The sequence below is a fragment of the Ochotona curzoniae genome, unplaced genomic scaffold (genome assembly GCF_017591425.1).
Source record: "Ochotona curzoniae isolate NIBS_2020 unplaced genomic scaffold, NIBS_Ocur_1.0 patch351, whole genome shotgun sequence".
NCBI lineage: Eukaryota > Metazoa > Chordata > Mammalia > Lagomorpha > Ochotonidae > Ochotona > Ochotona curzoniae.
Window position 1 is genome coordinate 9,114 of NW_024466919.1, and position 24,947 is coordinate 34,060.

General features: G+C 36.7%; 1 protein-coding gene across 5 annotated transcripts in view; it reads left to right on the forward strand.

The window, feature by feature from the left end:
- Window positions 1–898: 898 nt before the first annotated feature.
- The window catches only part of LOC121167246 (HMG box transcription factor BBX), a 109,785-nt gene continuing 85,736 nt past the window's right edge, over window positions 899–24,947 (forward strand). For all 5 annotated transcript variants that reach the window (XM_040996656.1, XM_040996657.1, XM_040996659.1 and 2 more), the window contains exons 1-4: window positions 899–1,206; window positions 6,418–6,660; window positions 20,331–20,526; window positions 23,866–23,933. In XM_040996656.1, coding sequence (XP_040852590.1) covers window positions 1,045–1,206; window positions 6,418–6,660; window positions 20,331–20,526; window positions 23,866–23,933 — 669 coding nt within the window. In that variant the 5' untranslated portion in view covers window positions 899–1,044. The remainder of the gene's footprint in view (window positions 1,207–6,417; window positions 6,661–20,330; window positions 20,527–23,865; window positions 23,934–24,947) is intronic.

The window sequence follows — 24,947 nt, forward strand, 5'->3', positions numbered from 1 at the left end:
GCATTTGTTTTGTTTTTGCCTGAGTGTATCTAATCAGTAACTTGTATACTAACTGATTTTGAATGAGTGACAAAGAACAAGTAAAAAAACTCCAAGAAATCTTGTGGGAAATTAATGTGCAATTCTGCTGGACTGTTGGCAAGAGCATAATGGAGAGGGCAAATGCCATTCTGGTTATTTTTTTTTTCTGTATGAAATGAGTATGTGCTGATTTTTTTAACATCAGCAAAAAGTTTTTAAATTGTATTAAAAAGTGATTGAGTTTTGGGTTCTAAAAGAACTTATCTTCACAGTCTGACTACTTTTTAACTAATCAATAGTCCATTAATAATATTAAACTAGGAGCAAAGCTCTGTTAGCAGATTTCTGTAGGTTGGAGAGAGATGAAGGCTTTTTTCTTTGTTGTGTCATAGTGCGCTCATCCTGTTAAGTGACCTACAGCCTGTTTGTGCAGCGAATCCTTGGAAGCTGCATACTGTTTAAAACATGTAATCTCACAGAATAGCCTTATGTCAAATGAAATAATTTCTTAGGATCATTTGACTGACTAATCTCACAAGCACGAATTTCTTGTAGTGTAGAACACAAAATTCGTGCAGATGGTTCTAACAGAACAGGAGCCATTAGAGAATGCCTGGCAGCCACCTCAGTGAGCACTTTGGCTCCCATAGTAGGCATCTTGCTCACATATTCCTTTGATGGGAAACTGAGAAACATAAACAGGTGAGGGAAACTGGTACTCATCCTAAAGCTTGTTTGGATTTTTCATTTTTAGTTGCAGAGTAGTGGGAGGAAGTGCATATCCTAAAAGTCAAATTTTACAGGCTCCATTTAGCCCATTGAAACGGGCTTGGTTATGTACTTATAATTCTCACTGAATCTAGTAAATGACTGAACTGGTAGGTAGTTTAGTCATTAAAACTAAAGTCCACTTAAAGCTAAGGGGGATAAATAAACAAATTTCAATAACATTTCCTTGGATTTCTGTCTCCATATGTGTGTGTTTACGTGCCTCTGTCTGTCTTCTTGCTACAGGTCAGAGTAATGAAAGGCAGTAATATAAATAAAGATCATTCAGCAGAAGGAGAGGGGGCTGGAAAACGACCAAAGAGGAAGTGTCTCCAGTGGCATCCATTGCTAGCAAAGAAACTTCTCGACTTTTCAGAAGAAGAGGAAGAGGAAGACGAAGAGGAAGATATTGATAAAGTAAATCTTGCCGTCACTGTACACATTTCAGGCTTGTTAAACACTCATAGCATTATTGAATCCATACTGAATATGTATGGTATAGAAATTGGGTTCCTAAAAGTCTGTATAACTTGAATTCTGAGTAACTATATATTTGTGTTTGTTTTTTTAAAGTTTCTATTTTTATTTATTTGGAAATCATATGTATATACATCCAACCACTTGTTCCCTCCCCAGATGCTTGATACATCCAGTGCTGAGCCAGGCCAAAGCAGGAAACTTCTGCATGGCTAGAAGTGATCCAAGTACTTGATCTGTCATCTATCGCCTTCCAGAGTACACATTAGCGGGAAGCTGAATCAGAAATGGAGGTTGGGATTGAAACCAGGCACTCTGATATGAAGTGGTGGCATCTCAGCTAGTGGCTGAACCTGTTGTGCTGCCCTGCCCACTACATTCCACTTATTGATTGCCCTTGAATTAGCTGTACTGCTGGATGTTCAGAAACCAGTAGATCCTTCTTAAATAATATTTCAGTCAGTCTGCTATTGGTTTGTAAATGGTGTTCAAATGGGTTGGGAAGATTAACAGAACTTGAATATTCACCTATGCCCCTCACTTCCAGCCTGGCCCAGCCCTGCCACCAAAGGCTGTCCCAGAGCTGCTGTGCTGGTCTTCATCTCTGCGACCTTCCCAACATGTGTGTATACACTTGCACCAGGCCCCGTGTGATCTGTGTGTCCTGTGAGTCTGCTTCTCTAGCCACATCACTCAGCAGCAGCTCTCGTTTAGAAAGTCATCCAACCACGCAGGCACATAGTAGGCCTTAGTTGAATGGAGGAATAAATAACATGTTGTGCCACTGCAAACTTTGTAAACATGTTTTTAACGTTTTTCAGGCCTTTAATGGTTATTCACCATTTTGTCCTCATTCTTTGCACTAATCTCAGCAGGAATTGCAAACATTTTCCCTTTTCCTCACATCCCGTGGAAGACTCTGTAGATCTCTGCTGTGGTCCTCCCATGATGATCTTTTGTCCTCTTTCACAAAGATAGCAGAAGCCACTGGGATGACTCCTTCAGCATTTTTATGTACCTATGCTCTCTTCTCACTTCTTTTTTTTTCCTGTTTAGGGAAATTGTCAAGCTTATAGTTAATTAAGTTTTCTGGCATATTTGCACCTGTTGCTCACTTGTTCCTTGAAGCTTTCTCCTATTTCTGCAGGGGCATTCATGTTTCTATTTCTACCTTGCTCACTGTTCCTTCCCCAATTTTTTCATTTGATATGTCTCCATGTTTTACTCTCAGATGTTGTTTTCTGGTCCTTGAATTTTCTTTCATACATATGCTTAAAAGATTTATATATTTGAAAGGAGAGGAGTGACACAGAAATCTTCCATCCACTGGTTCACTCCTCAAATGTCTACAACAGTTAAGGTGGATCAGGTAGAAGCCAGGATACAGAAACCCCAGCTGGGTTTCCCACATGAGTGGCAGGGCCTCCAAGCACTTGGACCATCATCCTCTGTCTTCCCAGGTACCTTGGAAGGAGGCTGGATTGAATATAGAAGTGCCGTGGTGCAAGTCAGCATTCTGATGTGGGAAGTGAGTGTCTCCAAGTGGCAGTTGAAATCTGTGTGCCAAAATGCCTGCTCCTAGACTCATAGTTCTGACTGTGTACTTGCTATATCCACTTAAATATCAACTACGAATTCCAATTTAAATGTGTTTTAAAGCAAAGCTTTTGCTTTTCTATTTTAAACTTTCTACAGCATCTTCCTGTTCTTGTTATATGGGAACTGCAACATGCTAGCTTGCCAGACCTACAGCTTTGTAGATATTATTTACATGCCTTATTTTGTTTGAGCCTTGGATTCGTCAGCAAATCCTCTTACATTACCTTGACAATATGTCTCATGATGTCTTCTTAACAACACTGTACCAGCACTGGGATCCACACTACCACCATTCCTAGTGCAGAATTTTGTTCCTACCCTCTCCCTGTCCCTGATCTTGCTCTTCAGTCTGTTCTGAACAATAAATCCGAATTCTTTTAACTGGTAAGGTTGATTATGCCATTCTCTCTTTCACAGAAGCGGGGAATTAGTGTCATCACTGCTCTTTTTCACCTCCAACAGCACCTGGCCCATAGCAGGTGTTAGTAAATAATTATATTGAGTGAAAAATAAAGATCGTTAAATTTGCTTCTTTTGTCACTCTATGCTTAGCCATCTTTTCTACCTCCATAGCATGACTACCTTCTCTGTTGGCATCTGTCAAAATGTTCTCCTAGACTTGGGTGTCCACATAGCACACTTCATAGCTGCTTTAAATTTGAACTGTCCAGCCTTGGTTTTCTGCTTCCCACAAATCTAATTTCTGTTACTAGAGAAAAATTATTCTTCATTGTATGAGAAGAAGCCTTTCTACTTGAGGTGGAAGCATTGTTGCTTTGTCAACAATTACAGCCCATCTAGATAACTAAGCACTCTTGGTTCCACCTCATGAGTATTATTTCTGTCATTTTAGAAGATTTATTTGAAAAAGCAAAGTTACAGAGAGAGAGGCATGTAGACAGAGATCTATTCTGTGGTTCACTCCCCAAACAGACACGCTGGTCATGGCTGGGCAGGGGTGAAACCAGGGTGTCCCACAAAGGTGCAGGGACCCAAGCACTTGAAATATCCTCTTCTGCCCTCGCAAACACACCAGCAGGGAGCAGGATTGAAAGTGGAGCAACTAGGACTCAGCCAATATGGGATGCTGGTGTCATGGGGGGTGGTGCCCCAAAGTTATCTCTTTTCTTGCATGTTCATTCCTATACCACTGCCTTGACTTCAACTCTCCAATTTCTGCCTGCAATAAACTTGGTTGGGTTCCCCAGTTTTTCTTCCAGTTTTATTCCTAAAACATATGTGCTATAGCTGTGTAAAGAGTTTTTCCTTAAACCTAATGTTCCCCCTACTTATAACCTGCTTGACTCTCCTTTGGGTCCAGCTGTAGGTGCTATTGTTGATTCCTTATCATATTAATACATGAAAATGTTAAAAGGTCCTTGGTAAAAGCAAAATGAGTCCAGAGTTTTTTGTCTTCATCAATCATTTATTATTTGTTCATGTTTTAGCTAATGAAATGGATAGCTGTAACCTTAGGTAGTAGTTTAAGAAACTTGTAGGGAGTATGTGCTTGGCAAAAGAGGGAGTTGTTCATCTCTGTCAAACTAAACTTTTTTATTGCTGCATGACAGAGAACATTCTGTCCGAAGTGGCACACAAACCTTCTGTAACCTTATCTCCCAGAATGCTCCTGTAATCTTTTGTATATTGCAGTGCCATGGATCTGCATATTGATGTTCAATTCTTAATCCCTGTTAGTTTCCCTATTTACCCACTGATACGTTCTAATTCATCTTTCAGAATTTAGGGCAGACAACATTTTGTCAAGGGAGACCTTCCTGTACATTTATGTCTCAACTATTTTATAATAGTTTATTACTATAATAATACTTTACACTTTATTATCTCACTGGTTTCTTGTTTTAGTCATTGCGTTGCTTTTTAATTTATTTATTTGTCTTATTCTCATCCCCAAAAGCTCCTTTTTTTCCCCCCAGATTTGACCTTAAGGTTTATAATTTTGTATTAGAATCAAAAGTTATTCTCCTCTAAAGAGAAAATACAATTACTTCCTTTACATTTTTCCTACTTTAGCTTCTGAGTTTCAGACTACTAAATAAATAAATATTCCTTAAAGATGTAAATTGTTGTTAATGACTGTATACAAAATTAGGTAAAAATGTAGCCTCTCACTAATATAGGATAGCTGTAGCTAATATTTTTCTACACTGTTTGTGTTTGAAACTAATTGATGAATTCAGTGCTGTCTTAATAGTTACTTAAAATTAAAAGGCTTTCAAATAGTAGATTAGGTGAAGGATCTGATTTGTCATCGTTTGTGCCAATTATAGTTGTCCATTCAATGTTATATAAAAAATAGTTATGCTTCTCTAAGTGTGGTCTTCAGATGTGCAGCATCGGCAACCGCTGGGATCTTGTTAGAAACACCTGTACTCTGGCATTGGAACCTGCAATCCATAATCAATTCCAGTACACGCTCAGCTTCAAGAACTACTGCCTTACTGCACAAAGCAGACTGATGACTACTTTGATCCATCTTGCCATTTTCAACTATAAAATAAGACATTAAAGAATTGATTTCTGGCAGACATTTGGATTTATGCTCCTGCTTGAATTGTTTCCGAGAAACACCATGAAATAATATCTTAGCCTTAGAAGATGCTTCACAATCTTTCCGAGATTCTCTGATCTCGGAGTTGCTTTTAGATATTTAATCTGGCAGCCATATGAGGAAATATTATAGAGATTAAAACCAGGAAGTCTAACCCTTAGGCCAAAGTAGTAATAAGGGCAGGGCACTGTTAATGAGAATTATTTCCCTGAAATGGACAGATTTATAGCTTTGTAGAAATCCTTGAAGACCGTGAATGATAGTTATGCTAAGTGGCTTAGGAGAAGGGAGGAATCAAAAAAGATTTTGGAGGTTTGAGCTTAGGGAAGCTTATTTCTATCACCATAACATTCACCAAGATAAAAAAGCTTGATATTTAAAAGTTGAAAGATTTACTGTGTAGTTCTTCTGTGAGATGTCCATGTTTAATGTCTCTGTTACATTAGGAAGCTCCAGTGGTGGTGTGTGCAAAAATCCTGAGTGCTCTGTTTTAGTTTTTTACTATCTGCTTTCTGTAGACTTCCTGAGGAGGGGAAAGACAGAGTACATATTCACGTATTTACGGATATTGTTCATCTTGAGACTCATAATCCATAGCTTTCTTCATTCATTCATCAATTGGTTAAGCACTAATGCTATACCAGATATTGAGCTACATGTTGACATTATAAAGATAAATTAGAGAGTTTTTGTCCTCAAAGAGTTCACTGTTTAGTAAGAAGAAATGTCAGCAATTATAATATAATACATTGCTGTAATAGACATGCTCATGTTGCCATGGAAACGAAGCAGAGGATAAGTGCATCGAAAGTTAGTTGCCAGCTGCCAATAATGGTTGATAATTTTTTTAAAAATCATTTCTTTTTGATGTGTAAGTTGCTTAAATGGAGATAAGAAAAATTTTCACACTAAGACTAATTGTTCTATCAGAACTGTCCAATATGTGTTTAAAATCTAGCCTTTGCTTTGTTTGAAAATAGGTTCAACTTCTTGGGGCTGATGGCCTAGAACAAGATGTTGGTGAGACCGAAGATGATGAGTCGCCAGAACAGCGAGCTCGGAGACCAATGAATGCATTTCTTTTATTCTGTAAACGACATCGCTCTCTTGTACGTCAGGAACACCCCAGGCTCGATAACCGAGGTGCTACCAAGATACTAGCTGATTGGTGGGCTGTTCTTGATCCAAAGGAAAAGCAGAAGTACACAGACATGGCTAAGGAGGTGGGTTATAATGGCACAATGTTATGATGGTTATGTGCAACCAGTCCTATAACATCTAGCTTGCAAATATGGAAATCTTAATGAAATTCTCCCAAAGAGAAAGTGAATCCTTAATTAGATTCTAAGTGGAAACAAAAGATTTCTTTGCCTTCTGGTGTTCCAGTGGGGTCTTGGAAATGTTGGGGAACATAGTGAGAGCACTCAATTACTAGAGAGTTATTTTCTTTCTCTGAATTCCCACTGGCTGATATAAAAGGTCACTTTATTACAAAAGGTGATTTATTTATTATGGTGGTTCTTTAAATTATGAATGATAATTTTAAAAAATTTCCTAGGAACTAGGCTTCTCTTGTCAGAGATTGCCTATACTAAAGATGACAATATTATATTTTTCTGTGTCATGAGAGTCTTGATCTAGTTCTGAAATTATATAGCTTTGAGATTCACCCCTACCCGCTTCCTATCTTTCTTTACTCTCTTTCTCATAACTGTAATCTATATTTATGTTTATATTTATATATATGTATCAATCTCTGGGTGATATCAGCTTCTTTTTAAAATTTAACTAGACTGAGGAAATTAGACAAAGGTTTATATCCCTTAGAGCTTTAGCATTTTTTATTTTCATAATAAATGCAATTATCAAGATATATATATATATATATACATACATATATATCGAGAGAGAGAGAGAATAGTATGGATATTAAAAACAAACAAATGAATGAAGGGTAGTGGAACAGAAGTATCATGATGTGTAGGTGCCTGTAAACACTCTGTAATTGACAGTTGGTAAGAAGCATTTTGATGAGGCTGGCATCATGGCATATTAGTGAAAGCTGCTGGCTGTGACACTGGCCTCCCATATAGGGTGTGTGGGCTGCTTCGCTTCCTATCCAGCTCCCTGCTAATGGCCTGACAAAAGCAGTAGAAAATGGCCTACATGTTTGGGTCCCTGCCTCAAGGTGGGAGACCCAGGCAAAGCTTCTGGCTCTCTGTTGAAGTCTGGCCCAGCGCCAGCCATTGCAGCCATTTGGGAAGTAAACTAGTAGATGGAAGATCTCTGGCTCTCTCTGTCCTTCTCTCTATCTGACTCTGACTTTAATATAAATCTCTCTTAAAAAGAAAAGCATTTCTATGTGGAAGATTATTTACAATATTGCAACACTGATTAGTTCAAAAATGATGACAGTTATTAATTTTGTTTCAAGAGTTGTGTACTGATTCAGCTTCTAAATTAATCTGGAATCAGGGTGAGATCATTATATATCTGAATGTATTGTGAATGGATTTATCTCAGAATAAGAGATAAGCAAAGAAGTATCAATGTAATTAAATCTGAGATGAATATTTGTGATAGTATTTTTTTCAGCATTGAAACCTGGAAAAATCTTTCATGAAAAGTACGCCTTACCCTCAAACATTAGGTTAAGTTTTTAGAAAAATTGAGCCAGAGGCAGGCAAAGTATATGGTTTCAAGACATTTTATTAGACATATCTTTGTGTAGAAAATAATAATATTAGTTGCTGTGGTTTGATTCCATTGTTTAATAAGCTACCACGAACACAAAAATTTCCTACAAAATGTTTAGGGAAATTTGAATGTAGAGTAAATGATTAGCACAGTTGTTATATAATTAATGATTACACAAGGCTTTAAGAATTGACTATGAGCTATGGAGGGCATCTGGAAAATTTAAAATCAGTTACAGTTATCTATATGATTTTAAATGTTTCAATGGATTTCCACTAGCATAGCAGTAATTAGCAGTAAAATTTTAATTACTTACATCTTCTAATGGTGATATTTATATGGTAAAATAAATAATTATCTGGAACTTTATAGGGAACTGCATAAACTTCCTGGAATTAAACACTTGAGCTTGTTTTTGATTGTTCTTTTTGAATAACATGCAGCCTGTTCCCCCTTTATATTGTTTACCTTTAATTCAATACTGCTAATTTACAAACCCAATAGGTGGCCACTTTTAAAAGGAGAAAGTATTATTTTTGTACAGGAAATCCCTTACTAATTACTTAATTAGGCTCACAGTATTTGCCATGGTGGTGCTATAATGAAATCTGTTAAGGTGGCCCCCTGGAATCCACTCAAAGTGGAGACTGCGACTGGATGTTCCACACTGCTGTTTGCCTTGTTTGTGGTTATCTTTATGAGATGTTGCCTCATTTACACTGCACAGGGTAGAATGTTCAGCTTCTTTTACAATTATTATATAATTGGTCTCTAGTTGAAAGTGATTTGACTTGTTTCAGTAGCTTTACTAAATGGTTTTAAAATTACATTTAAGTACATGTAATTTTGCTGGTGCTGTTTGTGTTAATATCATAGCCTTAATTGGAATGTCAATTTATTCAGCAAGGACTTATGGGGTGGGCATTTGGCCTACAAGTTCAGACATCAGTTAAGGGTGGAGGGTAACCCACTGTTTGAGACGTCTACATCCTAGGCCAGTCTGAGGCTCAGTTTTTGACTTAGTTTCCTGCTAATGCCTCTGGGAAAGCAGCTGATGACGGGTGAAGTGCTTGGACCCCTTCTCTTCATGTGGGAGACCAGGGGAGTCATTGGCTCCTGGCCTCACCTTGGCCCAGACCTGGCTGTTGCAGCAGTTTTTAGGATTGAACCAATAGATCTAAGAATTTCTGTCTCTGTGTGTGTCTGCCTCTCTGTCACTCTGCCTTTCACACTAAATAAATAAATGAATGAATGAATAGTATTTTTCTAGAAAGACATTAGTTAAGATGCCTGCATTCCATGTTGGAATTCCTAAGCTTGACATCGCTGCCTGCCTCTGACCGTAACTTTCTGCTAATGCAGTGCCCGGTATGGTGGCCCAAGTAATAAGGTTCCTGCCACCCGTGTGGAAGGCCAGGATCAAGTTTCTGGATTCTGCTCTGAGCCATAACCCATCAAAGGTCATTATGTGCATTTGCAGAGTAAACCAGATGATGGCAGCACCCTCTCCCTCTTTCTCTCTCTGAAATGAATAAAAGCAAGTACTTACCAATTGGCTTCAGTGTCCCAGATGTTGTGGTGGGTGCTAGTAATGGAAGCCAGTGATAAAAGAGGATTCTGTTTCTTCACACACACTCATTTATAAATCTGTAAAACTTTTAGGTATACATACAGAGGTGCTTTAGAAAGTTTATATAAAATGGGATAAAAAGATATTTCAATGTAAATTTTTTTGAAATGTAAGAGTAGTGTTTTTTTTAAAAGATTTATTTTCATTGCAAAGTCAGATATATATAGAGAGAGGAGGAGAGACAGAGAGAAAGATCTTCCATCTGATGATTCCCTCCCCATGTCTCCGCACAGCTGGAGCAGCACCGATCCAGGAGCCAAGAGCTCTTCCGGGTCTCCCACGTGGATGGCAGGGTCCCGAGGTTTTGGGCTGTTCTCCACTGCTTTCCCAGGCCACAAGCAGGGAGCTGGATGGGAAGCAGGGCTGCTGGGATTAGAACCCGTGCCCATATGGATCCAGGCACACTCAAGTTGAGGACTTTAGCCGCTAAGCCAAGGTGCCGGGCCCGAGCATAGTGTTTTCATAATACAGATTTTACATGAACTTTTTTTGAGCTACCTTAGATGGATTTCAAAAAAAATTTTACACCAGAGTGAAAATTTAAGTCTTACATGTTTTAAATGAATTTTTGAAACCATCTTATATGGCTCTTAGACTCTATATTTTACATATTCTCCATTAGGTATAAAACATATTCTTTCAGCAAGTTTGTAGATATGAATGTTTATATGATATTCACCAATATTTTATCATTGTTAGAAATAAATTTTTCCTTTTGCTTTAAAAAAAAAGAATATATTTTTAAAACAGGCGCAGTTCATAGTGAGTACAGCTTTGAAGAGACTGTGTTTCTTAACTTGTTGGCTCATGACAGTCTTCTTTGGTCCTTCCCTTAGCTCTCAGACCTTATTCTAGAGCATCTGGTTAGACAGCAGCACCTGTTTTGGTAGTTTGTTTTCATGTTTTTGCATCATTGCCTGGTACTAATTTGCATTGTTGGGAAAAGATGGTGTTAGATGAGACTTTGTGTTCTCTGATGAATTTCATTAGAACAATAATTGATTCTATAATTAAAAAAAAAAACCAAAAACACTGTTCTAAAGTTATAACGTGAGTTACTTTCTTAAATTTAGCAATTTGCATTATAGTACTGTGAGATGACCTGTTAGGAGACACAGCAGTTTTACTTTACCTTTCAATATATTTATGAGTGTTCGTACAACTAGACATGAAATACAGAACTGGGCATTTTGGTAGAGTGGGCTAACAGAGTGCTGGCTTGGGTTCTGTCATTTCCACTTATGATGCAATCTCCTGCTACTGTGCCTTGGAAGGCAGCAGAAGACAGTTTAAGTGATTAGGCCTCTGCCACCTGGGTGGGAGAACAGATGAATTGTTTCTGCTCTTTGCTCAGACCTGACCCCTTTGGGAAGTGAAGCAGAAAATTGAAGATTTCTCTCTCACTCTCTTCCTTCTCTTTCTGCCCCTTCCTTCTCTCTCTCTGCCTTTCAAATAAATAAATGCATTTCCTTTTTTTAAAGAATGATATAGTTATTCATTTTTCCCTAAGATTTCACAGAGGCCTTCCGCTCGTCACTGACATCTGTGAACAACACAGTGAATGGACAATAAGTTTGGAAGTCCTCCTTGACCTTCAGTTAGAAGAGAGTTGGTATAAAGAGGAAGGGAAAATCTGAGTAATTAAGACAATTCGAATAGACATTATGGTATTCCTTGTCCTCCTTTTTGTTTTAGGATCAGAGGCGTAGGGAGCATGAATATGTTTTGATTTACAGATTTATTTTGTGGTCATTGTTTTCAGTAAACACCAAGACCTAAGTCAGTTGTATGTCCATTCTGAAGAGCAGAAATCTAAGGCTCAGTAGTTGGCCTCTTGACCACTCACACTTTAGGTAAACTGTGGAACTGGGACCCAGTGCTCTTTTGATGCATTTTTTAAATTTGACCAGTTGTTTCTATTCAGTAAATTTTTAAATTTGATTTCGTTTTCTGATATAGTTTCATTGGCTCCAGGATTCCCCCATCCCTTCTCTGTACCCTCCCCCCATGGTGGATTCCTCCACATTGTTGCAGTAGTACAGTTCAAATCCAGTCATGGTTCTTTCATTGCAAGCATGTACCATGTATAGAGTCCAGCATCTTATTGTCCAAATAAATTCAACAGTTTCCTTGGGAGACCATCCCTGGTCTGAAAGTAGAGCTGGCAGAATATCATCCCGTCCAATGAAAAGCCATAACATAACAACAACAACAATTTACAACATTATGGAGTTAATTGACATGACCATAACTTTATGGAGTTAATTGAGTGACCAATATGTTAGAAAATGCAAGTTCTTAACCACATCCTGTGACTACTTCATTGGCATTTCAATTTTAGTTTATACACAACTGGCTGCTATACACCTTAGAATGGTTATAGGGTACTATTCAGCTGTCTCATGTCTATTTTCATTTTTATATTTAGCTGTTTATAGTATTGAAGCATAATTTTTACTGAACTTGGCAAATTTTAGGATAGTCCAATCTGGCTTATAACTCTAACTAGGCATATGTTAACAATTGAGGCGCAAAACAGTTTTAGGAGGGGTGTGCAGAGAAATCTTCTATACCTTAGGAGTAACTAATTTTTGTGTCCTACCTAGTAAGGTATATGTGAGTCCAAGCTGACTGCTTCCTGTCTGGTTCTAAGATTTCCTTATTGGTCTCTAATCTAATTTTATTTATTTATTTATTTGGTGGGGGCACCAGAGTGACCCTGCTGGTCATTGCAAGAGAGGGTGGGGATCCAAGGTTGGAACTAAGTAAGGACCAGAGAAAGCTCCCCTCCCAATTCCCGAAGGATCTTTAGCGTATGTTTTAAATGCTTGAAGGATAATTAGATTTGACTAAATATGGCAAGAACAGTAGTGGGGAAAAGTGAGCCTTACCGGAATAATCTGCATGTACTGGGTGTGGACAGGGAGCTAAGTGAGATTAGATCAGGAAAGGCTTTAAAAAGTAAATAGAATATAGCTTGGGCTGTGAAGTAGGACTCAGAAAGAAAAGGATAAAAGCAACGTGGGAAAATAAGATATAGTTCAGTACCAAAAAAGTTTGTTTGACCTAGAGCCTAGGTTAAGTGGGGGACAGTAACAGGAAATAATGATTTATAGTTAAATAAGATAAAAAGCATGACATACGACGTCACTGAAAAGTTTGAAGCTCTCATTGTGTGCTAATTAAAGCCATGAAATTAAATGCAGAAAAACATAGCTTGAAAGTAACCTGTACTGGCTTTTACTCAGTAAAATTTGCTATCTGCAGTTATCAGTGGAAATGATTACCAGTGCTACAAGTGTGTGAAGTATTTATTGATTACTTTTTCCATTTTTCTTCAAGACAAATTTAATCTATTTTTGAGTATTTATTTGCAGCTGGAATGATTTTTGTAAAGATCATTCTTTACCTTGTTCTGGTTTCCTCAGAATGGGAATCTTCTCCAAAAATAATCTACTCTGATTTCCTCGTGTATTATTGTCTGGAGAACTTGTGATTCATGTGTGATGCTTACGAGGTGTTCCTGTGTGAGCATGCAGTAATCGTTTGCATGCTGTTACCTCTGTAACACTTCATTCATCCTGCAGCCTTGGGGAACAGTGCTACACATGAGTGATTTCAAGAGAGATGAAACACTACTGGTGCTTTTTACAATTTACTCTGGAAATGTTATCTAAAACTATTTGAATACTTCCTTACTTACAGTGTTAAGATCATTTGAGTCTGCTTGAAAACTTTAGCTCATTATTTCCGAACAGAAATAATTTTTATAATCTATAATTTGGTTATAGCTTATTGTGGTTCTGCCTTGAGCTGTCACTTGCGTTTCTTTCCTCTTTCACCGCTTTCTCTGTCTCTGACATAGCAGCTCATGCTAAGTGGGGTTTGCTAAGTCTGGTTTAATTAGTGATCGACTTCTTTTAAGGGATTTTGGTAGTAAAAGCAGGTATTATAAGCTCCAGTGCTTGATGATACTTCTTTTTTCTGAAGCCTTTCCATTCTTTTCTTAGGTATCAGCACTTAGTACATTTTTAAAAATTCAGGTGTTTATTTTTAAAATAAAGATAAAATTTTGAATATTATCTTATTGTATCCAGAATTCTTCCATAATTATTTTTTAAATGATCACAAAAATTTAGATTTTGCTTTTGGAAGTTGAAAACACTAAGGCTTGGAAAAGCTTGGTGGCTTACCTGAGAAATCAAAGTTGAATTGGTAAGAGTCAGGTCCCATACATGACTGTATTTCTGAGATTATTTTTTAGATCTCCACATCTGTAAAAATGACAGTAAAATGCCTGGCTTCAAAAGGTCAATGTAAGATGCAAGTAAGAAAAGGTAAATGTAGGCGTTATGTAAAATTTTAAACTCTTAGGTTTAAGTTATTCTTGATAAGAAAATTTGTTCCTATATTATACTGCTCTACTTGATGATTTCCTGTTTTTATTATGAAGTGTTAACATGTTGAAAGGCCACTAAAATAAAAAAAATTTAGTCTTTGAAACAAATCAACAAAGCTAAATATGTGATACTGCCAAATTCAGCAGATACTGTAGTAATTGTACAATTAAGTGAGCTAACTACTTAGGTTAGAAATATCAGTGGTGACTTGGGTAATCCTCTACCTGCAAGTGTTGACATCCTATGTGGGTACTGGTTTAGGTCCCGGCTGCTTCACTTTGCATCCAGCTCCCTGCTTGTGGAATGGGAAGGCAGTAGAAGATGGCCAGAAGCATGGGACCCTGCATCCACCTGGGAGACTCAGAAGCTTTTGGCTCCTGTCTTTGGATTGCCTTAGCTCTAACCATTATGGCCATTTGGGCAGTAAACCAGCAGATGGAAAATCTTTTTGTGTGTTTCCTTTTCTTTGTAAATTTGCCTTTAAAATAAAAATATAATAAATATTAAAGAATTAGTCCATTTACTACTTATAAGTAAGCACAAATACATAAATATTCAAATCAAATTAACTTCTAAGGACTTGATAAGAATTCCATAGCTAGTGAATGATAAATTGAATATTTAGATTGAGTCAAGGCTTATTTTTCTATTTTATTTCAGTTGTTAATTTTTTAATTCATTGAGGAATCAAATATTCAAATACTATGTAACTTTGTAATTCATGATCATTCAAAATGATATGAATAAGTTAGTTTTGTACCATTAGAAAAATTTGGAAATTTATGTTGTGTAAGCCATTTTGGAGGGAGAAAATTTTAAATATTTCAGGAAATTGTTAAATTTAAATGAACATATTGAAGCTTTTAGAATTCAGATTAGTTAATATGAATTTTTATGTTTTATACATTTATGATTTATACCTTTTTATGTTTTATACATTTTTTGTTTTATATGTTTAAACATTTTACTACATAGATTTCTCGCCTGGTTTCCTTTTTAAAAATGAAGAAAAATGCACTTTTTAAGAAATTTTTTTCTTCAAATGTTATCTTTTAAATCAGTGTGAATTGATTAAGCTGACTTTCCACGTAATTACCCAAAGTAAGAAATAAAATCATATTTTAAGTTATATGTGGAAAAACAAACTAATGTTGTAAATGTAACAATCATCACATTCATAGCCATTTGAAGCAGCCGTATCTATAGATAACTGCTTTGCTTTCAGCGTTTTCTTGATGACTTTTCCACAGTAATGTAACCATAAAATTCCAGGGTTACATAAGCCGCTTATTCAAGTACATAGTTTCTAAGGGAACGACTTTATCATATTGTACAGGTTTGTGTATAACTTAAAGATTTTTATTCAGTCAAACCCACAAATTTAATTTAGCATCTTGTCCTATGAAACATTCTAGTTAATTTTCTTTCAAATTAGAAATAACTAGGAAGGCTAATCTAGATCAGACAGTTCTTTGAGTCATGTTATCTTAATGATAATTTTTAAGTTTTATGAAGAAAAGATCTTCAAACTACGGAAATACAGATTAGTGCTGCTTCTCAAATATCTCCCTGTTCTCTCCAACCCTTACAGAATGTGATTGCTCCCTGCTGATAGGAAGTGGTTCAGAACATATGAAGGGTTCATTTAGTCCCCTGGAGTGCATATGTTTATAAAAAGCAAATGTGCACTAAATATTTAGTTTCCTATAGAGAATATATTTAAAAAGTGAAATGTGTTGAACATTTAGCCCCCTGTAGGGTATATGCTTTAAAATAAAATGTGTTAAACATTTAGCCTTTTGTAGAGTATATGCTTTGCTTATAAATTATGTGTTAAATATTTAGCATCCAATAGAATATATGATTGTAAAATAAGTGTTAAATCTTTGTTAAAAATCAGATCATTTCCAAATCATCTTTGTTCACACTGATGGTGGATTTTTTTTTTTTTGGTGGCAATATTTCACTAGTCATTTATCTTCATTATGTACGTGTTCTGCAAACACCCCAGGATTGCCATGTCTCAGTCTTTGAGAAATCTAATCTGTAATAGTAACTGGAAGTACTGGTGGGCTTTTCAATATTACTCCCTCCCCCATGAAAAATAAACTATTGGATTTCAGTTTCTTGTGTTAAGATTTTTTCAGATCAGATTTTCATTCTCATAAATGATGTGTAAAGAATTTAATGTTGAGCTCCCTATTTTAAAGAGTACATAATAATGTCCTTATGTAATGATGTTGCATAATCCATTGCCACCAGCAAAGGAGACAAAGCAGAGTGAAAGGATATGTAGTTCATGCCAATACTGAATTACAATCAGAGACTGAATTATTGGCTTGTTGCTATTTCTAATGAAACATGGGTGTGACTGGGATAAAAGACAGCATTTACTGACTCAGGAAGTGTGCCTGTTAAGTAGGCTTCACTTAGTGGTTGGTAGGAACTGTGCAAAAAGAAATTGGAGGCCATGAGGTGAATTTTCATTTCAATGCAATAATTTTTTTTGGAAAATTTTATTTATTTGAAAGGCAGATACAGGGAGAGGAAGAGACAGAGATCTTTCATCAGCTGGTTTACACACCAAATGGCCACAGAGCCAGGAGCCAGGAGCTTCTTCCAGTTCTCCTATGTGGACGCAGGGACCTAACTACTTGAGCCATTCTCTGCTGTTCTGCTGGGCACATTAGCAGGGAGCTGGATTAAAAGTGGAGCAGCTAGGACTTGAACCAACTCTCATATGGGATTCTGGCATCCTGGGCTGTGGCCTCTGCATCACAGTGCCAGCCCCTCAATAATTTAAAAAAATATATTTAATAAAGTTTCAATTGCTTTCTAATTATGTTTTATTGAAATCTTAGCCTGTAATTGAAGTTTGTTGAGTATAAGTGAATTTCCTCCCCTGCTTCCAGCATGGGCAGCTTGGCCCAGGATGTCTGGATATGCTGAGGGCCACCTCCCTGGCCGTTTCAATCCCCGATAGTGAATGTTACCCAGGTGGTGGACTGCATGCCTGTGGTTACACGCAGGTATTTCTGTCACCCTATACAAAATCTGTATACAATATTCTCAAGAGCTCCTTTTCTGATAATCCTGTCAATACAGATGACTGGGCCTTTCTCAAATACGTGTTTCCACTCTTGAGTGCATACACTGCTTGTATGCACAATTTGCTCTGATGTCTACATCTGAGCTCCTAAGTCCGTAAAAACCCAGACTGTATGTTATTCTTTTATCTGTCCCTCTCACATTCTTGTTTTAAAGATTTGTTCTATTATTTTGGAAGGCAGAGTTAGAGAAAGGTTTTTCATTCCCTGGTTCACATTCCAAATGGCTGCAACAGCCAGTTCTGGCCAGGCCAAAGCCAGGAGCTAAGAATGTCTTCTGGGTCTCCCCTATGAGTGCAAGGAGCCAAGCACTTGGAGTATCTTCTGCTGCTTTCCCAGGCCATTAGCAGCAGGGAGCTGGGTTGGAAGTGGAGCAGCTGGGACTCCAAATGGCACTCAAATTGGATGTTAACAAGCAGGCAATCCCTTAATACACTGTGCCACAACTCAGCCCCTCCCCTTTCTTAACCCTTCTGCTTAACACATGCTGGGTTAAACTAATATTGTCATGATATTGAATGTATTGAATGCTTACCTTGAGTTTAAGAATCTATAAGATTAATGTTGAAGTACAGTTACAGAGTATTGGCCCTAAAAGTAAATACTCAATTTTGATTTTTCTTAATAGTGTACAAATTCCACATCTTTTGCTCTCTGTTATTCCATTGTCAGTTAGCATGCCTTTTTACAAACCTATTGTAAAAACATTTTTCATGTTTGAATTTGGGGAAAAACTTAAGAAATGCCATGTTTGTTTTGCTCAGGGTGGATGATAATACAAAGGCAGCAACTTTTCTATTTCATATTCTTTTCTCTCTCCAGTAGCTCAGTGTCTGTCATTTCTTCAATGTTCATGTATAACTTGATTTGCAGCTTTGAGGCATACATGCAGGAGAAAGAGAGATGATTGAGGTGTGATGATTGTCAGTGCTTTACTTTGCTGTTAGCATCAGCTACCGATTATGAATTAGTTGATGCTTGTGTTTATTAGTGTCATCAGCGTTTTAAAAATAGTTGATGCTGTAAGAAAAGATTCATAAGAATGACAACATTATCATCGACATTATACTTACTGATTTTCAAAGGCAAATTGCCGAATGATTCTTAGCAAAGTGTATAACATCTTGCTGAGAAACAATATCTAGCCGATCAACATGAGGAAGAAGAAGAAAAGGGAGTATTTAAGAGATAATTTTGTTTTTCATGATGAATATGCTAATCAGTTTGTTTGAAAGTCTTTTGGCACTTTATAGAGTGGTGACCTTTGTCCAAGTGACTGTTCATTTCACAACCCCAGACCATGTGCCTTTTACTAGAATACAGTAATGATGCATGTGTCTGCTACTTTTATTTCTACCTCACCCAGCCATTTGTCACTTTACTTCTAGACATCAGGCAAGGTTATTTGTCAGCTCCATGCACATAAGTGTATTATGGTAGGATACCGTTTATATCACAGCTGATACCTACAAACACATTTTCCACTAGGTGATGGTAAATTTTAGTTTTTCCTCTGGCGTTGGGTCCCATTTTCATTATTTTCTGAGGAAAATGGAAATAAATCTTTCTTTTCATCCTTATCTTCCTTTTATGCATATCTGAGTGTCAATAGGCAGGTTCATTTATATCTTTCATATCAAAAATAAAAATATAAGATTTGAGTTAATGTAACTGTGGGATCATTCTAGGCCATTATCTAGTAATATTGCATCATCTCTGTTATAGTTTTTATTGATATTATATAAATTGAAATGGTTGAAAGAATTAATTTAGCCTGCATAAATGAAGGCTCTTCAAAAAGTTTACAGAAACTGCATGTTCTGTTTTTCATGAAGTTTTTGAAATACCCTTGTATACTCTTACTACACAAGTTTAAAACAGACCCTTTTCTTCCTACTGAGTTAAAGTAAAAGCTATTTAGAATTGGCATTTTAAAAGGCAAGCTTATGGGATTGAAAAGATTGCATTAAAATATGCAGCAGTAATAACAGAAAATAGTTTAAGAATACATGGAAAATACATTTTTATCAGGAGTAAGTAGCATGAAAATGGTTAATGTTATCACCAAAGAGGAAAGAGCAGAGTTTGGGAAGAGAGCAGGGAGAAAGCCCCAGAGAAAGGATAGAGAAAACTGTTGTCAGTGAAGGTTGGAACCAAGTAAGGGATGATGTTGGTGGTGGGTTAATTGCCTCTAGTACTCGAGAGCTTTCAGAACCTGTTTCTGTACTCGGTCGTGGGCAGTCATTACAGAACACTGGGACCTTATTAGGTACAACTGTACTTAATAGATGGAGAACTTGAAGCTGAGAAAGCTTAAGCAATTTAATAATATTCACAACTAGTTGAAGCAGACATGCATTTCGAACGTAGTCATCATTAACCTGCACTTAATGTTCTTTTATCTGTGTGACTCTATGCTTCAAATAACTGAAAAAGGCCTATCATGTTCCCCTCTCCACCCATGATCTTGGCTCCTTTAATGCATAATCAGGTCCTTTGTCCTTTAAATACTTGGATGTGTCTTACTACTAGTATATCAAAACATGCTTACCGAGTTAAGTAATGAGAAGAGTCTGTTGATGGGCCCTGGTGCTCACACTCTGAAGTGTCCTTTAAAGCAGTTATTGCACTGTATAACACTACACATTTGATGCTGTTTGCCTCAGTTCATGCAACCTAAGATTGAGGCCTAGGTAGATCACCTCTGATTTTGATCACCATCCCCTATGGGGAAATGCTGGGGTTTGCGCTGTGCTCGTTCTCTCCAGGGCCCTTAACTGTTTCCATTATGTACAACACGTCTTTATCATAAAAGCAAAAAGTGAAAATTAAAGATAGGAAGTACGCGTCCTTTATACCCTCATCCTGCACGTTGTTTTCTCTAGTAAATGAACATCAAGTCCTTGTCTGTAGAGCTCTGTACTAGGACGTTGTCACTTCCCATGAGGAAAGCCATGGTACTTTCCTCATCGTCAGGATGGGGCAATGGGGTGAAGGCTATTAGAACTTTTTCAATCTATATGTTAATGGAAATCTGCCGTCTGTTCTGTTATTTATAGTATAAAGATGCATTTATGAAAGCAAATCCTGGTTACAAATGGTGTCCCACCACAAACAAGCCTGTGAAATCTCCAACATCCACTGTCAACCCACGAAAAAAGCTTTGGGCCTTCCCATCTGATTCTTCACGAGATTTGCCTAGTCCCAAGAAAGCCAAGACTGAAGAAACACCTCAACTTAACTTTGGAATGGCTGGTAAGTTTAGACAGTTTCTACCTGTTTTTCTAGGCCAGGTGATGCTTTTTGGCTGTATTTTTTATAAGTAACAGGCAAGCAAAATGTATGAAGTAATGATGTATGAAGTGTGAAGTAATGGTACATATAGAATATCGTAATGTGTTGAAATGCATGCAGATAGATTTACATATAATTTTTTTAAAAAGGAGATACAAACTGAATGGTAGAATTCATTATATTTTGGTTGTCAACATTGACAATTTGGAAAAGCAGACAGTAATGTGGATATTGTCCAGAACTTAGGAAATTCCATCGTATTAACAACCTAGCCCACACACTGTTAAGTTATCCCGGTAGGCACCTTAGTTATCATGGATACTTAAAGCCACAATTAGGAAGATCACTTGAATACTTGAAACACTGAGGACAAAAGCATGAACAATTTCATCACAAGTCTGAGATGATTCTGACATCTGTGCCTTAGAATTCTCATCCAATCCACCTCTCATTTCAGACAGATGTAAAATTCCAGATGGTCCCATTTGTTATGAGACCTTGAATATACTTTGGGTGGAAAGGAATGCTATTTTATTATCATGAAGTAAAGTATATTTATCATTTAAATGGCTCTGTTTTTCTAGCTACTGCAGTGCAGCAATCAGAAAAGGAGCTTGCCAGGAAGATTGGACAGGGCGAGGTAGTAAAGTTGGTGTGTGGAGCCTTGAGGTTCTGTTTCAGTGTTGCAAACAAGTTTTCTTCAAAACCAGAGTGCTAACCATTCTCAGTATGCAGAAATTGGGAAAACAAATTAAGCAACATCGTGATGACAGTTTTTTTTTTTTAATAGAGGGCAAACAATACTTCATATCATAGTTCAGTGTGTGTTTCAGGGTATACAAAATTTGTGACAGTCCTTTGTATAAATGCTAAGAGATGAGTCTAATGCTAATGGTAGCATTATGGAGAAATAAAGTCTTCAGGTGTCTGTTATGTGTGTGTGTGTAGGATAATTCTAAACAAGCTTCCAAAATGGCACTTCACATCCTCCAGACATCTCAAAACCTATTTTAGCTGTCATGTTGAACAATTTTAGTTTCCACTTGTAGTTGGTCTGGTTGAACTTTGGAGGATTTTTCAGACTGCACCATTTGGAGTATTTTGTAAAAAAAAAAAATATATATATATATATATAAAAGATATATAATATATATATATAATATATAATATAATATATATTATTATCAGGACCAAAAAGGGGGAGTGTGGATGACTGGCTTCTAATGAACCATTTAGCATTCATTATTTTTCTTCCATTTTGAAATCTAGATCAGTGTCAGTGTGTGTAGGACTTTTTCTTTTTCTTGTATATATCTGCTCTTCACAAACCAAGTAGTAACTGTAGGTAAACCACAGAAAACTATGAAAGATGTATTTTTTGAGTGTTGTTTCCGATACTTTACTAATTAGTCTTTCACCTACAAAGTGAAAGTAGAAATTAGATTTCAACCAGAATGATTATAGTCAGCTTTTAAAAGCATATGCTTTAAGGCAAAGTACAAGAAAGAGGGAAAATGGGGTCTCATTGGATAATGGCTTGTTATCATTATAAATCCAGGATCAGAGCTCTTGTTAAGTCTGTATATAATTCATAGCATTAGTGTGACATTTCTTGGTTCTTTTCAGAAACATGAAAGTGAATGAATTTGCCTTTAGTTAAACCTGGTACTCAGCTATCTGGATTTGGAGACCCTTTAGGGCTTAAGCCAGCTTTTCCTTCAACATGGATTCTCTTTGGTTTGTTTTGCTCACTAGCTGTTGTGATTTGACCTTTTACAATTTTGGGTAATCCCAAAGTTGTCAACTCTGTACATGATTTCCAAGGAGGGCAAAGAACACTATGTAATATAAACCATATTGGTAAAAGGAAAGTGTGCTATTTGTGTGAATATATTTTTGATAACTCAGTAAACATTATATAACTAAATCAACATAAAGCCTAATGGTAAGTTTTTGGCTTGGGTTTTAGGATCTGTGGAGCAAACGTCTTACAAAATTACATTGATAGATAACCTCTTTTGAAATTGCATTTATCATTTTGCTTTGTAATTTGAATTAGCATGTTTCTATCTTTCTTATGCTATCATCCAATCTAATTATTAGAATAACATCCACAAAATAGTCTAAAATACCAAATTTGTTTTTCCTTCCTACTAAGTTCAAGTCCTTCCTTCGAGTTTTAAATAAAGTATCTATTTTAGCAGCCACAACTGTTTTTAAGCTTTTATATTTAATTAAGTTTGGAATCTTACACCAACACCAGAGGGCTTTGTTTCATCTAATCAGCCAGTATTACTGTGTGTTTTGTGTGTGTATTTATGTCACTGCTCCCCAAAATTGAGCTGTTTCATTACTAATTGATCATTTGACTACATATTTGTGTCTCTAACAACTCAAGTTTTTTGAGGATTTTTAAAATTTATTTAGAAAGAGTTGCAAGTAAAATGTCAGGATAGCTTGTGCACACAGATGTACTTAGAGACATACATTTGGCCAAAAGAAAAAAAAAAGAAAAAAAACTGAATGTCTTTTAACAACATAAATTTTTCTTCATTTTCGATCATAGAGAGATTTGTGAAGTACACATTTATTGAGTAAGGCATTTTCTCATATGTTCATATGAGATTTAGTGTTTGTTATTGAGTACTTTGTTTAGATACAACTTGAGTTATGGATCTATTCACTATTTTTATTTTGTCTTTGCTTCTGCTAATTATTGAATGAAAACAAGCACCTATGATAACAAAAAAGATCAATTTTAAATCTTGAATATGTTTTGAGCAGAAACCTAATTACAATTAAGATTCAAAATGTGATAATACATTATTTGGTGTAAATTTATTCGGACAGTGTTAAGGGAGAGTTATCTGAACCAAGTCCACCAGAGTTTGGAGGCCCATTTGGTAATTTGCTTCATTCTCCAACCTGGTTCTTTTGTTAATTCTGATTTCACATGGTAGGAATAACAATCTCAGGTTTCCTGGAAGACAAGCATAGGCACTCTTATTGTGTTGCTTTTTATTCCTGTTTACATTCCCTGTACAGTAAGGAAAGAAGCCTCACCTTAGCAGACACCCATGCTATAAACAGGTGTGGTATTAGAGAAAATGCTGTGTTAGAATGGTAGGGCAACAGGGCAGCTAAAAAGGCTCACAAAAGCATGAGCCCTCAGCATGTTCTTGTTGTATGTTCTTGTGTGATTCTATTGGATTTCTGAGTGCTTGAGTGTTCTTTTTTTTTAAAATGGTTATGAATTGTATGAATTTTATGCTTATACATTGATGTTTTCACCTTACTCAGATCCTACTCAGATGGGAGGCCTGAGCATGCTGCTATTAGCTGGAGAACATGCTCTCAGCACACCAGAGGTAAGTCAGTCCCTTGTCCCTCTCCACTCTGCGCATGCAAGAGGGTGAGAATACAGCCATTTTATATGCTATTTATATTGTGATCTCTGCAGTATAACTATCTACAGCTCATGAACAAACTTGACTGTCATTGTTCCCATTAAGATCTGTTGGTGCATCTGGTGCGTTGAGGGTAACAGAAGTGATATAAATAAGACCAAGAGTACAAAAACACTGGCAGATTCTGCAGTTCTGTGGGAACTTAGAAGAAATTCAATGTATGGAGAGGTATGTGTTGTCACATGCCAGGTTGTCACTGCTGTGATGGCCGCCTCCCATATTAAAGTATCAGTTTGATTACTGGCTACTCTGCTTCTGATCAGACTTCTTCCTGATTGATCCTGGAGACCAATGGCCAAATTCTTAAAGCCCTGCCACCCCCATTAAAGACCTGGATAGCAATTCTAGAATCTTGGCTTCATTCAAGCTGGCCTAATCCTGGCCTTTGCAGACATTGTAGAAATTAGCCAGCAGATGGACAATTTCTCTACCTCTACTCTCCCTATTTCTTCCAAGTAGATGAAAACAAACAACAAAAATAAAAAGATATTTCGCATACCGAGAACCGGGCTTACCATGAATATGTTATGCATATGTAAATGAGATCCTATAGTTCATCTGCTGCCTTTGTGAGTTCTTACTTAGTTACTATGGAAAGCTAATAGTGGAAAAAAAAATGAAGCTGTTGGTCCCTTAATTACAAATTCCCCTGTTGTAAAACTGGAAAACCTAGCAATAAAGGATTGTTTTGTTCTTTACAATGAAAAATGAAAAAAGACCTGAGCCCTCATGACCTTGGTTTCCTTATCTAGTTATTGGACTGCTTCTGCTAAATGTTTTTTCCATATGACTGATGGGCAGGTAGTGGCAGTTAACCACAATAATTTACATTTGTCGAATTCCTATGTTTTCCAGGGCCATTCAAGAGAGGCCAAATTAACCTACAGGTCATGTTATTTTACCACATCTGGGGTC